The 16,246-nt window shown below is 40.3% G+C and overlaps 1 protein-coding gene across 10 annotated transcripts in view; it reads left to right on the top strand.

Moving 5' to 3' along the window:
- Nucleotides 1-16,246, top strand: part of RHOBTB1 (Rho related BTB domain containing 1) — a 97,279-nt gene that overhangs the window by 60,488 nt on the left and 20,545 nt on the right. For 9 of the 10 annotated variants that reach the window (XM_060191896.1, XM_060191595.1, XM_060191533.1 and 6 more), the window contains 2 exons: nucleotides 12,226-12,411; nucleotides 14,955-15,934. In XM_060191896.1, the coding sequence (XP_060047879.1) occupies nucleotides 12,226-12,411; nucleotides 14,955-15,934 (1,166 nt within the window). Of the gene's footprint in view, nucleotides 1-6,628; nucleotides 6,687-12,225; nucleotides 12,412-14,954; nucleotides 15,935-16,246 lie in introns of all 10 variants that reach the window. The other variant, XM_060191916.1, reaches the window with a different exon arrangement.

Below are 16,246 nucleotides of genomic sequence, written 5' to 3'. Positions count from 1 at the left end.
AGCATTTATCTTTCAGTTCAAAATGACATCTATCTAAAAACTTTCTAAAGGATCCTCAAAAAGTTATAAAAAGACACTTCTCCAGTATATTAAGTGGCAAATGTTAAGAAGTTTTTGTTCTACGACTCCTCTGTGAGTTTAGCAGTTGTGGTTATAGGTTAGCAGTCTCTTACTAAATGAGAATACAGAAATAGATCAGGTTTAAGTCTGATTCAGCCTGTTGAATGGACTTTGTAGTTAGTTAGTTACCTGAGGACCAAGTCCATTCTCATCAGACAGGAAGCTACCTGCAGCCTGTATCCCGTGACTGAACGCTGGGAACAAAGGCTCGACCCCTTGTCTTCACTCAGGACACTTCTGAATGGTCCACTCAGGCTCAAAGCTCCCTCAAGTATCACCTCTGGGCTCTGTTGCAACTGAGGCATAATTCCATTTTTTTAAACCTATTCCTTTCATGAATGATTATTTTGATACAAATAATTCCTTGTTTTAACACAAATACTTTCCTGATCATTATAGGATTTTTTAAATTTATTAGGAGATGAATGGTTTACAGTCAACAGTCAAATACAATTGTTTGTATATGCATAACATTTCCCAGTTTTCCACATAACAGTACCACACCCACCCCAGGTCCTCCTCTACCATCATGTCCCAGGACGTAAACCCTCCCCCCTCACCCCAAAGTCTTTTACTTTGGTGCAATACATCAAGGAAATGTTTTAAGAAATAATTATGTGTCTTAATGAATTTTCCTAAAGATGAAGACATTAAATAGAACAAGTAATAGAAGGGAGATTATTATTTCTTTATGCTCATCGAAAACAAAAAAAATACATTTTATTAAGTATATACAGTAACCCAAAGAATTAAATGTGTTTAATTAGTCCAATTGATGGGTTCTGTGTGAAAGCCCTCAAGCTTTCATGGACTGCAGTGACCACAGCTGATCTCTATGCCACCGTTGGCTTACTGTTCCACACTTTTCTCCCTGCTCTAAGCTTTTATAAACAAGCTTGTATTTTAGCTTGAAGTCATAATTGTATAAGAGCTGGGATTCCTGTGTCCAACTCAATCCTGTCCCCAGGTTAAAATTGTCCGTGGAAAATAGCAGTGCTAAACAGATGAGAGAAGTGAACACCGAACATGTGCATTATTCGGTTCATTGAGAATTTGTGTTCCACTTTCTTTTTACTTTTTCTATTACTAATAATAACTTGTAACTTCTTGATACATTGGGTCAAATGTAGCTAAACCAGTTCACTTTTCCTTGTGAATTAGGAAGGAAAAAGCGTCAGTTTGTTAGAATCTCTTGGTGAATCATCAATTTCACTCCATATAGTTTTTTTTCCCCTTTTAAAATATGTGGTATAAAGCAAAAGAGACCAGTGAATACTTCAGTGTTTCAGAGGGTAATTCTATCACCATCGTAAAGCAATTCTATGTCAGTAAAGGAAATGAGCCTGCAAATCAAAATAAAAAGGTATCTTGATTAGAATGCCTTGCTATCTTCATTAGCTGCAACATATAAGATATACTCTTGGTCACTTTAGAAGCCATAATCAAATTAGAACTGTGCAGTTTACAGAACGCTTGTCAAATTTACTTTTAGTGAATCTTAGCAATAATACTATCAGTTACTTTCAAAATTGGTCATTCGTAAGAACTCCAAAATCATTCTACCATTTTATTTTATCTCCAGAACTCCTCTGCCACCAGTGTGGCATATAATCACGGGGTGGTGGGGGAAAGAGTTCAATTAAAGAAAGATAAAACAAAGTAGAAATTTCTCCTTGATGTCACTTTCACTAGCTTTTGGTCTAAGATTATAGGTTACTTCCTTAGGCCTTAATTCTATGTAACTAACCCAGTAATTAATCCTGAAAGTAAACTGCCCATTTCTTTACAGCTTCTTTGTTTCTGGAGATCATCTAATTTCTAGAAAGTAGCTAATGCTACTTTCATTATTATTTCAAAATATTCACTATTATGATGGTGCTATTAAAACATCCAATTAATTGGGGTGAGTGGGTTTACATAAATTCAAGTTATTAACATTATATACCCACCGACAAATCTCAGCTGTACACCAGAAATAGTATCTGACTGTCTATCAGCAATAATGATCTAGAGAAACATAATGTCTACATTGTATTTTCATTCTTCAATAATATGTCACTCTGTCCCCAACTGACTGTTTAGGCTCAACTTTATATCTTTCAGATTTTGAGTTTGCATTGGCATCTTTTAATCATTGATAACTATAAGGTCCTTTTGCTTGATAAGCAGCAAGTGAGGGCCTTGTTTGCACACTGGGGGAAGAAATAAATGGGGATAGACAAAAATCTCCAAAAAATAAAACTCAGAGTTTAGTGGGGGAGATAACAACACTAAATAATCATAATTCACTTTTAGGAAAGGTGAACTAAAGATGCCCATCCCAGTATCGGGGAAGAGAGAATTGCCTAAGGCAAAACACTTGGGCATCTCTCCATATTCCTCTGGCTGCCTCCCACTTCCAGCCCAGCAGCAACCCTTCCTTGTTGACTCTGCCCTCCACCTGAGGAGAGAGTGTGGCCGCATCTCGCCACCTGCTTTCCTTCCCAGCAGAGTCACCGTCATCATCTCTCTTTCTGAATCCTTTTCTAGTTTGCTTGGTTTTGTTGTGCTTTTTTTTTTTTTTTTTTTTTTTTTTTTTATCATTTACTGACTTATTTTCATGAGCAAAAGATGGGATCATGGGAACCGTAGGGGTGACCAGATTCCTGTTTAGCTCTGTCTGGCACATGGTCTAGGGGTTTAAACCAGGGGCCTCAAACGTACAAGTCTGGTGCACTGCTGCTGTGCGCCTCCCTGGGTTGTAGCCTTCTAACTGGTGCAGCTCACCCCTCTGCCCAGCAACTCCTCCCTCCTCGTTATTTTGTCTGTTTTCTTTATTTCATTGTAGCAATGGAGCCTTCGTATTTTTTAAATATCTTATTGATTCATGTATCAGAGGAAAACAAACCGGAAGGGGAGATAGAGAGGGAAAAAGATACTTGAAGCACTGCTTCACCACTTGTGAAGCTTCCTCTCTTTCCCCCCTCCCACCCCCAGTACACACACAGGTTTGGACTGGGGGCCTGAACCCAGGACCTTGCACATGGCAGCATGTATGCTCAACTGAGTGCGCCAGCACCAGCCCCAGGTACTCATATTAAAACATAAGTTAGGAGCTCCAGAGCCCCACCCAACTAGGGAAAGAGAGAGGCAGGCTGGGAGTATGGATTGACCTGCCAACACCCATGTTCAGCAGGGAAGCAATTACAGAAGCCAGACCTTTCACCTTCTGCACCCCACAATGACCTGGGGTCCATAGTCCCAGAGGGATAAAGAATAGGAAAGCTGGGGGTCAGGTGGTAGCGCAGTGGGTTAAGCACAAAGCGCAAGGACCGGCAGCATAAGGATCCCAGTTCGAGCCCCCAGCTCCCTACCTGAAGGAGAGTCACTTCACAGGCGGTGTAGCAGGTCTGCAGGTGTCCTTCTCTCCCCCTCTCTGTCTTCCCCTCCTCTCTCCATTTCTCTCTGTCCTATCTAACAACAAACGACATCAACAATAACAATAATAACCACAAGGGCAACAAAAGGAGGGAAAAATGGCCTTCGGGAGTAGTGGATTCATGGTGCAGGCACTGAGCCCCAGCAATAACCCTGGAGGCAAAAAAAAAAAAAAAAAAAAAAGAATAGGGAAGCTGTCGGGGAGGGGATGGGATACGGAGTTCTGGTGGTGGGAAATGTGTGGAGTTCTACCCCTCTTATCCTATAGTTTTTGTCAGTGTTTCCTTTTTATAAATAAAAATTAACAAAATAAAATTTACAAAAACATAAGCTAGGGAGGCAGGTGGTAATACAGCAGGTTAAATGCACATAGTACAAAGCACAAGGACCCGAGTAAAGGTCCCGGTTCGAGCCCACAGCTCCCCACCTGCAGGGGGGTCACATCACAAGCGGTGAAGCTGGTCTGCAGGTGTCTATCTTTCTCTCCCCTTCTCTGTCTTCCTCTCTTCTCTCCATTTCTCTCTGTCCTATCATACAACAACAGCAAGGGCAACAATTACAATGACAAAGGCAACAAAATGGGAAAAATGGCCTCCAGGAGCAGTGAATTCATGCAGGCACAGAGCCCAGAAATAACCCTGGAGGCAAAAAAAAAAAAAAGTTATGTCATGTTATTCTATCCACAAACTCCTAGTGACCTGATTACTCAAAGTAAGAGCCAAAAACTAATGAGGACCTCCCTACCTCAGCCCAGCACTGCCTCTCTGAGTTCAGCTCCTGTTTTTCCCCCTCATTTTTTAAAAAATTTATTTACTTATAAAATAGGAACACTGACAAGGCCATAGGATAAGAGAGGTACAATGCCCATCACCAGAAATCTGTATCCCATCCCCTCCACTGGAAGCTTTCCTATTCTTTATCCCTCTGGGAATATGGACCCAGGGTCATTATGGGGTGCGGAAGGTGGAAGGTCTGGCTTCTGTAATTGCTTCCCCGCTGAACATGGGCGTTGACTTTTTGATCCATACTCCCAGCCTGCCTCTCTCTTTTCTCTCATTTTTTGAAGGAAGCATCATAGGAATGCTCCAGCTTTAGAGCTTTTACATGAGCCTTTTTCTCTTCCACAGTGTCCTTCCCCACCTCCAACCCCTAGATATAAATGTGCTGAGTCCCTCCCCTTCTTCAAGTCCCAGTTGAAACCCTGCATCCTCCGTGAGGCCTTCCTAAGTGTCTCATTTCATTGGTGGCTTCTCCGGTATTTCTATCCACTTCCCCTGTCTTCTTCCCTACTTGGTACTGAATCACTACTTAGCATACTACACATTATAGACCTTTTTATTGTCTCTATCTGTTGTTAAAATTTCGTGGGCTCTTGCCGGGCTGGCTAGCTTCATGGGCGGGTAACAGAGACGCAGAGACAACGGCTGGGCAGGGCAGCTGTATTTCTTTATTTAGGAACAACGATTCACAAACTAAGACAAACTAATCACCAAACAGAACTCTGCTGTCTCTTTGCGGCGGCGCAAGCACTCTCTCTTACTCTGGAACTCAGGAACCCTCTCCCTTACTCTCGAACTCAGAAACTCTCGCACTCTCGCACTCTCGAACTCCGGAACTCAGGAACTCTGTCACTGGGGAACTCAGGAACTCTCGGACTCCGGAACCCTCTCCCAGGGTCCCTTGGGGCGGGGCCAAGCAGGCCCGCGAAATTAACAGGACTCATCCAATTCTCTTGGAGGGGGAGGGCTAGAACAAGCCAATGTAAAGCATACGACATCTATCGTTTACTAAAATGTAAGCATGGTGAAGATAAGCTTAAGATCATCCATTTGTATCGCAGTTAATTGCTATACCTCCAGTGTCTAAAAGAGTGACCAGTAGACCTACTGGTAATCAGGTCATTTTCTGAAGAAATAAAGGAATGATTGCTTACTGATTTTGAATAATTAATTAACTTGACAGGCCATTGTAAACTTGACCTTTATTAATTCAAATAGGATTGCTGAGAGACCTGAGTTAAAAATCCCTTTTTGTGTGTTGTTAGAATGGTTTTGCTGGTTTACAAGTTTCATTTCTCAGGAAGTCTAATCTCAGAGACATCCCACCTGGAATTCTAGCTGACATGGAAACTTTCTTATATCTACAGCTAATCTTGCTCTTAAAAGGAAAACATTAGCAGTACAGGAAGTGGGTTCCTCAGTCACATAGCTTCAGGAAAAGCCAAAGAGAAATGAGAGGCGGAGTAGAAGGGAAGTCTTTTTTAATTTATTTTATTAATAATTTAATAATGATCAACAAGATTATGGAATAAGAGGGGTACAATTCCATACAATTCCCAGCACCAGAGTATCCCATCCTCTCCATTGGAAGCTTTCCTACTCTTTATCCCTCTGGGAATATAGACCAAAGATCTTTATGGGTTGCAAAAGGTGGGAGGCCTGGCTTCTGTAATTGTTTCTCTGCTGGACATGGGTGTTGACCAGTTGATCCATATGTCCAGCCTGTTTCTATCTGTCCTGAGTGGGACAGGGACAAGAGGGAAGTTCATTAACACAGTTTCACCTTCCCTTGTTAAACAAGTTTCTTTATGTCAATCTTTCCTTCTTTAATTAGAAATCAAATAAGATTGCTGAAGCTACTTCTTACAATAAGTTACTTGTGCTTCACCTAATTTCATACACATCCATGTTTGACTGATGGCTTTGTGAGATGTAAAAATATCCTAAAGGGAAACACAGATTGCTAAGAACAGAAAACGGATACCAAGTGAAAAATTGCTAGCGTCCATTCATTAGCTGATAGCCCACCATCATCGGGAGTGGTGTTGTCCCCTGCGATATTTGCCCTGTAATAACAGAGCCGACCATTTTTAACTTGTGTCTTACATGTCCTTGGGTTTGGCGGCACTGGCTGAATGTTGATACAGCTTTCCTACATTGTCATACATGAAAGCGTGCGTTTCTCTGGTCCCATTTTTGAAGGGTGGGGGCAAGACGGGTTTAAAAATGTCGCTTCCTACTAAACATGCAGTTATGAGCTTGGAAGAAATAGTTATGCATGCTAATCGCTCCCAAATCTGGATATATTTCAGGGTGTTTTCACAGTTTTCCCTATATAACATCTGCACTTAAGAAGCTTCACTGCTATTGGTAAAGTATTGACTTGATTTCTCTACTCACATCCAGAGCACTGCATGGTACTGCCCAGCTCTCCCGAGATCCCTTGCCAGGTGCTCTCCCATGGGCCTCGCCATCCTCCATGAGTATGAGCTTACACAGCCATTCATCTCCAGGTGGTTCTGCTCACCATCACTGACAACTTCCTCTGCATCTCATACACACCGGGCTGCTCCCCTACTAAAATTTTCCAGAGCCACGTGCCACATACCCCTTTTCTCTGCCATGCTCCCAGCTGTTCTGTGCTGTTTTGACCTGTCTGTTTGCATAGCACTGCCAGACTACATGCATGAAAGGTGTGTTGTTGACATGAACAATGTTTTGTTTTTGTTTTTGTTTTTATTTTTCCTGTAAATAACATGCACTGATTATGGGGTTGATGGCGTGAAAGCAACTTGAAACCTCAAAAGTGAAAAGGAGGGACTACCACTTGAATCTTTGTCATTAATCTTGTGAGCGTGAACAAAGAAGTCGATTAAAATTTGATCACAATCTCTACCTCTGTATATACAAAGGAGAAAAAAGTCTTAACTCCCCCCCCCCAATTAAAGGAATAATAATAGACAATAGGGACGTTTTAAAAGGTGAGATCCAGCCGTATGACAAAACGTATGTTCTGGTGACACAGATTTGAACCTCTCCCTAGCTACCACACAAGACTGCGGTGTAGTTTCCTTCTCTCTCTGTCTCTCTAGGTCTGAAAAAGTCAGCCTGGAGCTGTGAAGCCCCAGCAACAACAACAACAAAAATTTATGTACTCGAGTTAAGTCCAAATAAGACTCAGGGAAATAGGATTGTGAGTTGATTCATGGTCATCAGTGCAAGAGACCCAGCCAGAACTGGAGAAGCACACTTGATTGTCCACTCACAGCCAGGCAGGTGAATCCACTGTTGGTCACATTATTCATCGATTGACCTGATCTCAAACTTTTACGTACAGAAGAATTTGGGAAATCTTTCCACTTACCCGTAGAAGAAAACCAGAGCACTGTAACACCTCAGCTCAGTAGCAGTAGCAGTAGCAAAGTAGATAAGGTCAGATGAGGGAAGACCGACTGAAAAGATGGAGAGCACTTCTGTGATAGGAAAGAATTTAGAACAAAAGGATCCTTAATGGTTTTCATATAGATTATTTACATATTTTCTTTCTTTTTTTTTTTAGTCTATTTATCTGCTAATTCTGTTGCCTTCAGGGTCATCATTGGGACTCGGTATGTACCCAAATCCACTATCCTCAGTGACCATTTTTCTCTTTTTTTTTATTTTATTTATTTGTTAGGATAGAGAGAAAATGAGGGAGGAGGAAATAAAGGAGGAGAGAAAGAAAGAGGCTTCCCCCATGCAGATGGAGACCAGGGATGTGAACTCGGGTCCTTGCTCACGGTAATAATATACGTGGTCACACCACTTCCTAGCCCCTAAGGACTTTATTCAAAGGATGAATTTGTTATTTCACATTGGAACAGCAGTTTAACTATGGTTGATTCTCTATCTTTTCCTAGCAAGTTTGCTATCTCTGACTTTAGGTGTCTTAGAGACAGTCCTCGTGAACATGTTTGGCATTTGCTGTTTGAAGTCTAGCTGGGGCACAGTGACACACCAGGTAGAACACACATGCTACCATATGCAAGGACCCACATTCTCCCCCCTCCCAGTCCCCACCTGCAAGAGAGAAGTCTCCCAAGCAGAGAAGCAGTGCTAGAGAAGTCTCCCTTTCTCAGTGCGTATTTCTAGCTCTGCTTCTCACCCCCTATCAAAACAGAAAGCAAAGGGTGGATGGCACCAGAAGCCACCTTGTCCCTACGATAACCCTGATGGCAAACAGTAATTAATTAGTTAAATTCTAGCTCAGATCAAGATATGTTGGTAAGATACACTTTTTCAGATTTATTTTCCTTGAAGTTTCTAACTAAAACTGGTCCCATTCTCACCTTGTTATACAGACATTTGTATCTATTCTTCACGTGTTATCTTCTTACAAGATAACCAAAAAGAATGATTTTTGTTTGTCATCTGGATAAAAACTATACAGCTGAGGCCAACTGCCAGCACAAGCATTTTTGAGTACTTGAATTAGTTAGTCTCTGACTCCTCCTCATGCCCTACCCCTCCACAAAACTGGAGATCCACCTATGTTTCAACATAGACATTTACTTTGGATTGTTCCTAACTAATCAAAGCATCCTTTCAAAGACATAGTGGTGTACTATTACTCTGATAAAATATTCGTATTGATATCTCCCCTTATGAACAAGAAATTATATATCTTTCCAAATTAAATACACACACACACACATACACACACATGCATATACATGAGTGTATTTTTTTCAGACAAAAAGAAAAAAAAAAAAAAAAAAAGACCCAGCCTGTATTGTAATCCTGGCCTTCTTTACTAAAGTCACTTAACCCAATCAAAGAAATTTTCCTCTCCCACCTCATTATTAGAGTTCTATGCATTCTCTTCCTGACTAGAGACTCTGTTTAAATCATATCCGATTCCTTTTTGTAGCCAAAATAGAAACCCAGAGGTCATTTCTAGGCTAACTCTTGTCGCCTACTGCATGAGAATGCCCTTAGCACATCCCTCCACCCCGTGATTTTTAAACTCAACATTTTAGTGTGTGTGCATTTTAAGTATAGTGGAGTCATCAAGGTAGAAATACTAGAACCTTTTTTTTACATGCCAAGCATTGAGTAATCTTCACACATGAATCAATATTTTAATGAAAAGGTCCTTAGTTATCTAGTTCCCTGAACTCCTCCCTAAAAGGGGAAACGTTTCTAGCAGCGGGTCATGTACTCTCTCTGATTAGATTTTTTTAAAAAATGACTCCAAGGCTAGAGGGAATAAGTAGCATTCTCAAAGTAGTGATCCCAGAATATGAATATAGAGATCGAGGCAAGGTGGGAAGTACCCGAGAGACGTGTCTGTGTAGCTTTCTAACTACGTTCATGGGTTCCCAGCCTTTAATCTAACATAAGGCGTAAGCTGCACATAAAGAATACAGTTCTGCATAGTGTTCAGACAGTGTTTCTTGAACTTGCATTTGTTTAGGTAAACAAGGGTTTAGCCAACGGCATTTAGACAAGTTAGTAGTAAAATAATGTCTTCATTTTCAACTGCTTCAAACATAAAATAATGGGGACAAGTGGTCAGTCATACTACCTAGTTGTATATACAAAGGGGAAAAAGAATAACTTCATTCTGAGAACACAAACATAATTTTGACTCAATAAATCAGGTTAGCTTTAGAGGCAGTGCTACCCCCAGTAGAACCTCCTTTCCTTAATTATGCTTTTGAGGTAAAATATTTGTAGAGCACCGAATTATTTTCCTAGCTTTCCCAAAGCTTTTCCTACAATAAAATATTGTTGTAACGCATTTGGAAATTGAGCCCTCCGGACCTGTATTGTGTCGTGGCATTGTGCTGCTATCATCAAGAGATTCCATTTTTTCCAACCCCCAAGGCCCTATCTGTACTTGTTTACAGGTCATCTGGATAGTAACTAGTATGTGTTCAATAGTATGTGTCACCACGGTAACCTTAGCAACCGAGCTGGCTCTGGTTTCAAAACCTTACTTGCTGTATCATAAAAATGAGATAACAGAATTGGCATTTAGCTTCGTGTCTATCATATAAATTAAGCTCTGAAAAAAGGCGATTTTTTTTCTTCTTAAGGTAATGTGGCTTAATGTGGAAATAGAAGGAATCAAATTAGAACAGTTTTGTATAGCAGACATACTGTTCCTACATCCCGGTGTTATATCAATTTCCTTGGCTCCTGTACAGTAATGAGCCTGTTGTATTGCCATCCTAGTCTCACTGTGTCAGAATTCATGGTGGTTTTATGATCAGTACAAAGCGTATAGCAGAGCTGCATCAGATACCCTATAGGATTATGAATAATAGAACATGCAGGCTCTGAAAAGATATACGATTCAAGGCATTCTCAGCTTTACTCGGCACAGTCATTTATGCTGAGTAGAAGTAAGACGGTGCACAGAATGACCCACTGACTAAATCAGATCCCAAAGACATGACATGTTTATACATATTTAACCCATATTATATTGTATTGTGCCCAGCGGTCTCTGATAGTAACTTTATTTCAAGGACATTGTAACATGCAAATTAATACATTGTCTTCTTGGAGTCTTACGTCCTCTTTATATATGTCTTGAGAAGATTTCATACCAAGCAGAATTTTCCACTATTTGTTGTGGTCTAGTGCATTTTTTTTCTTAGATGTAAATTTAAAGACTCGACTTGTGGATTAAATTTAATGTAAGCGCCCTACAGCGTTCTGCATTGCAAATGATTATTTTTAGAAATTTTATGGTTGCCTAGATCTATTTGTTTGTCTTCATTGATATGTAGAGGGGAAAAGCTCATTAATGATTTAAAAAGGAAGGTGTTTTGATTCATCAACTTGATTCTTTTCATTTTATAAACAGTAGAAGCAACAAATTAACGTCTAATAAAGTTGTAAGTTTATTACTGAATTTAGACGCAAGAAAGTCTGGAATCCCTTGGCCTGACTTTTTCTATTCTTTATATCTGTACCTCTTATGTTTTCAAAGTCACCATTCATAATATTTTAACCAGAAACAATGGATTATAATCCTCATTAAAGATACCTTTTAGCAGATATCTGTCAAACACCATAATTGAACAACTGTTTTAGAAAACAGTTCTTTGGCTTCAAGAAGGTAAGTTATCACATTAAAGTAGAACATCTTTATGTCAAAAATGACATGAAAGCAATTTTTAGTTTCCCCATTTTCCTGCTCCTCGTCATATATAACATTCGAAAAATCCATTTCCAACATTTTCACATCTTATTAACCCATTCATATAATTTTTGCTATTTTTATGTTAAACATTACCTTCCTGTCCAGTAAAGATTCAAAAGTTTTGCAAATTTGGTTTTCTGATTTATTTATTTATTTATTTATTTATTGCTTTTCGGAAACAGATACGTTTTGCTGTGCTTGCTACTTATGTGCTTTAGTGGAAAGAAGGGCAGAAATCTTTCTGTGTATTTGCTGACCCTGTGCAGCAAATACCGGCTATGTTTTGAGCATTATGTAAACTATTTGCTGTTCTCATTGGGGTGAGTCATGACCACCTGTATGTTTAAACCAGTAGACACTTTATCGTTTTCTTATCTTGAAACTATTTCTGACAAGCAGAAACAGTTCAGCATGTTGTGGTTCCAGGACTGAATTAAGTTTGAGTATAGCCATCTCAACTGTGAACTGATTTCCTGGAGACTCATCAATGCATAGACGTTGTGCGGTGTGATATGGAAGTCAACTCGAGTTTTGTTGGTGCTGGAATGTGGGGACTGTCAGACTGTTTGCATGACTCCAACATGCGTTTTAATGTTAGATTTTTTTTTTTTAATTGTGACTTAATATGGCTTTAGATGAATGAGAGAAGAAAAGGAAACAATGATTTTTAGAAAGTCAAAAGGTGACACAGTTTATTTTGTCATTTTCTTTTAGGTCAGATGTCGTGGTCCTTTGTTTTTCGATTGCTAATCCCAACTCCCTAAATCATGTGAAAACCATGTGGTATCAGGAAATCAAGCACTTTTGCCCTCGGACACCTGTTGTTCTAGTCGGCTGCCAGCTCGATCTCCGCTATGCTGATCTTGAAGCTGTTAATCGAGCCAGACGCCCTTTAGCAAGGTAAGCCAAGGGACTTGGTGTTTCACTATGCTGCCAAATTAAAACTCAGAGGTAACAGATGTCTCTCTAGCCTAGGGTTGTGTTTTGTCAGTGGTTCTGAGAACCCATCACTCCACCATATGCTTTGAGTGAACTTCTTAAGCATAACTGGGTATATGTTTATATATACTGATCCCTGATCCTTCTCACGCCCAGCATCTCCTCTTAGGTAGGAACTCATGTTTGTAAAAATAGCCAGTTCTTGAAGTGAATTATTAAAACATGACATGCTTTGAAATGTAAAATTAAAAATACAGTGATTACCACTGGCTTCATGTCATTCTGGAAATAATTGTTATAATCCAGTCAGCATTCAGAATAATCAACCATGATTCTTTGCCACCAGAGCATCAGCCCTGTACAAGTACTCTTATTCCAAGGATTTTCAGTTTTCTCATTTTCCTCATCCAACTTCCCCAACATGACTTTGTCCATTTTGCAAAACAACAATGATCTTTAAAAAAAAAAAAAAAAAAAGAATTGTTTTCATGAAAGTTCTGAATTTCTTCATTGTATTTGCTTATTTTCACTTAGAGACAGAAAAAGGGAGAGAGATGGAGAAGGATATCAAAGCACAGAAGCTTCCTTCAGTGGAGTGGGGGCTGGATTCAAACCTGGGTCATGCACATGGCAAAACAGCACATTATAGGGGAGGGGTAGATAGCATAATAGTTAAGCAAACAGACTCTCAAGACTGAAGTTCCAAAGTCTAAGGTTCAATTCCCCAAAGCAACATAAGCCAGAACTGATCAGTGCTCTGGTAAAATAAATAGGTAGGTAGGTAGGTAGGTAGGTAGGTAGGTAGATAGATAGATAGATAGATAGATAGATAGATAGATAGATAGCACGTAGGCTACTTCTCCAGCCCCCACAATGCTCATAGAATGAAAGCAAGAGTTGAATATCTGGAACTCCACTCAAGGGAATGAGAAATTGAGATGAAGTGTCCTGTCTGACCTCAGGATTTTTCTGCATTAAAAAATAAATAAATAAAAAGAGTAAGCTCATTGGCCCTCTTACCCATGAACACGATGTGGATGTCTGAAAGGTTGTAGGGGACTGTGAAGATGAATATTCAACAAGCAGTTCTGGGATTTTGTGAAGGAAGCAGCATTTGACTTAAACCGTGAAGAGTTTCGTTCAGTGATTGCTAAGTCAGACTAAGGAACAAAAAGCACAGTGTACCCACAGGAGTCAACCAAGAAGTTAAACCTTCTTCCCTGTGCTTCCCTTTCATCTTTGCATCTGTTCCCTTTCCCTTCTTTTCCATCCAGATCTTCAAAGGCGACTTCTGTCTAGCATTATCTTATTTCTCCTAGGGCCCATTAGACATCACACTCATTACCTTTGGTCTTGAAAGCTAAATATTTGTTTAGGAAGATCAGTTCCTAAAAGTATGTATCTCAGATCAGGTATGCCTCCATAAAGATTGTAACAGAAGAACAAAGTTTTCTGTGTTTTGGAATTTTTCTGTGGCTTTATCATGGTCTTGCCATCATCACAGCACTGTTCTTACACTGCTCCTAAGTTTTTAGCCTTCTTCTATATGAATCAATTTTAAAGGGTCTTGTGTATCAACCTAGGAAGTATAGACTTTATTCCATGACTTCATGAAACCAGAGGAATTTTTTTCAGAAAATTTGAGACTAATTCATACTTGTGTTATTGAAGTTTTTTTTTTTTTGCAACAGTGATAACTATGGATTAAAATGTGTATAGTCTGAAGAAAAACCAGTTAAAAAGCTTACTGAACTTACCAGTCCAGGCAAAAGATAATGGATATTGATGAAAGAGCAGGAGAACAAAACAAAAGAATAGGAAAGATTATAATAGGCCTAAGACAAGAACTTGATGAGCTTTAGAGGTGAACCAGTTGACTGATGTAGAGAGTTCTCAACTGTAATTGCTTAATAAAGTTCTCTCGTCAACTTGCAAATATGAACTTGGGCAGTCCCCTTGAACTCTAAAACTTAGATCATTCAAAATGAAGAGTAAAGATAACACTGGTAGGATTATTGTGCAAGTCGTATGACAGAATGTATAAGGATTCATTGTAAAACCGTCAAGGCAAACATAATGGTGAAAATGATGGTAGCAGGGGGAGTGGCCGTCACAGCTGACATACATCAGATCTTTATTACAAGCTAGATACTACATACAAAGTGTATTATCACCTTTAAACCTCTCAGTAGTCTTTTTACAATGTAAATCCTCATTATGCTTAGATTACTGATAGGGAATGCAAGTCTTAAAAGAGTAACTAGCCCAAGATGAAATGTAAATGTTGATATTTCATTTACTGTGGTTATATGGAAAACATTTTTTTGTCTCCAACACAAGTTCTTTGAAAGATTTGTAGATTTTTTCCCCCCAAGAGTCTTATTAAGAGCTGCATCCGTTTTTCTAATGTATGATTTCATTACAGGCTTAGACCCTGGATAATATTTTTTTTCCTGAGGTAAGACTGATTCAAAAAAAAATTTTTTTTTAATATTCTATTTCAGGCCTATAAAGAGAGGGGATATTTTGCCCCCAGAAAAAGGCCGAGAGGTTGCAAAGGAGCTTGGCATACCATACTATGAAACAAGTGTGTTTGACCAGTTCGGCATCAAGGATGTGTTTGACAATGCAATCCGAGCTGCACTCATCTCCCGCCGGCACCTGCAGTTCTGGAAGTCCCACTTAAAGAAAGTTCAGAAGCCTTTACTCCAGGCACCGTTCCTACCTCCGAAAGCCCCTCCACCTGTCATCAAAGTCCCCGAATGTCCCTCCTCGGGGACTAACGAAGCTTCCTGTTTACTGGACAACCCTCTGTGTGCCGACGTCCTGTTCGACCTTCAGGACCAGGAGCATATCTTTGCACACCGAATTTACCTCGCTACCTCCTCGTCCAAGTTTTATGATCTTTTTCTAATGGAATGTGAAGAAGCCCCAAGTTGGAGTGAAGGAGCTTCTGAGAGAGAGAAGCAGAACAGAGATGCCCAAGGGCAGGCACTGAGTACTGTGCCCGATGAAGAAAGGGAAGACGGTAACCCCAGGACACCTCAGGCCAATCAGTGGATATGTTCGACTCAGAACATATTCCAGCAGGAGACTCCAGGCCTGGGAGCAGAGGGCTCTGCTCTGGAGACGCGGAACTTGTCCAGCTGGAGTAAAGGGTTCATTAGCATGCACAAGGAAGTGCGAGTCAACCCCATCTCACAGAGGGCAGGCCCTGTGACAGTGGTCAGGATGGACTCTTCAGTCCAGCCAGGTCCTTTCCGAACTCTACTCCAGTTTCTGTATACAGGGCAGCTAGACGAAAATGAAAAGGATCTAGTGGGCCTGGCCCAAATCGCAGAGGTCCTGGAAATGTTTGACTTGAGAATGATGGTGGAAAACATCATCAACAAGGAAGCCTTCATGAACCAAGAGATCACAAAAGCCTTTCATGTCAGGAAAGCTAATCGTATCAAAGAATGTCTCAGCAAGGGGACATTCTCAGGTGAGTGAGGTCCACTGATAAAGTCGCCCATCCCTGAGCAGGGGAAATAAACACCACAGGGGGGCAGGCCCAAAGATGAAGCTCAAAGACCCTCACAAGGATCTGGGTTCGAGCCCTTTGAGCTTAAGCATTCTGGCGGTCTGCGTACTGGCGGCCTGCATTCTATCTAAGTCAGGGGCCTATGCTTGTACTATCTTACACACTTTTACTGTTTTTGTTCTGAAATTGCCCTCTGGGTGTGTATTCCACTGTATAAGTCTGACTTCCTGACATCGGTTTACATGCATGCTTCTATTTTTGTCCTTTCTTTTG

This window comes from Erinaceus europaeus, chromosome 1, assembly GCF_950295315.1.
Source record: "Erinaceus europaeus chromosome 1, mEriEur2.1, whole genome shotgun sequence".
Lineage (NCBI taxonomy): Eukaryota > Metazoa > Chordata > Mammalia > Eulipotyphla > Erinaceidae > Erinaceus > Erinaceus europaeus.
This window is presented reverse-complemented; position numbering and strand designations above follow the sequence as displayed.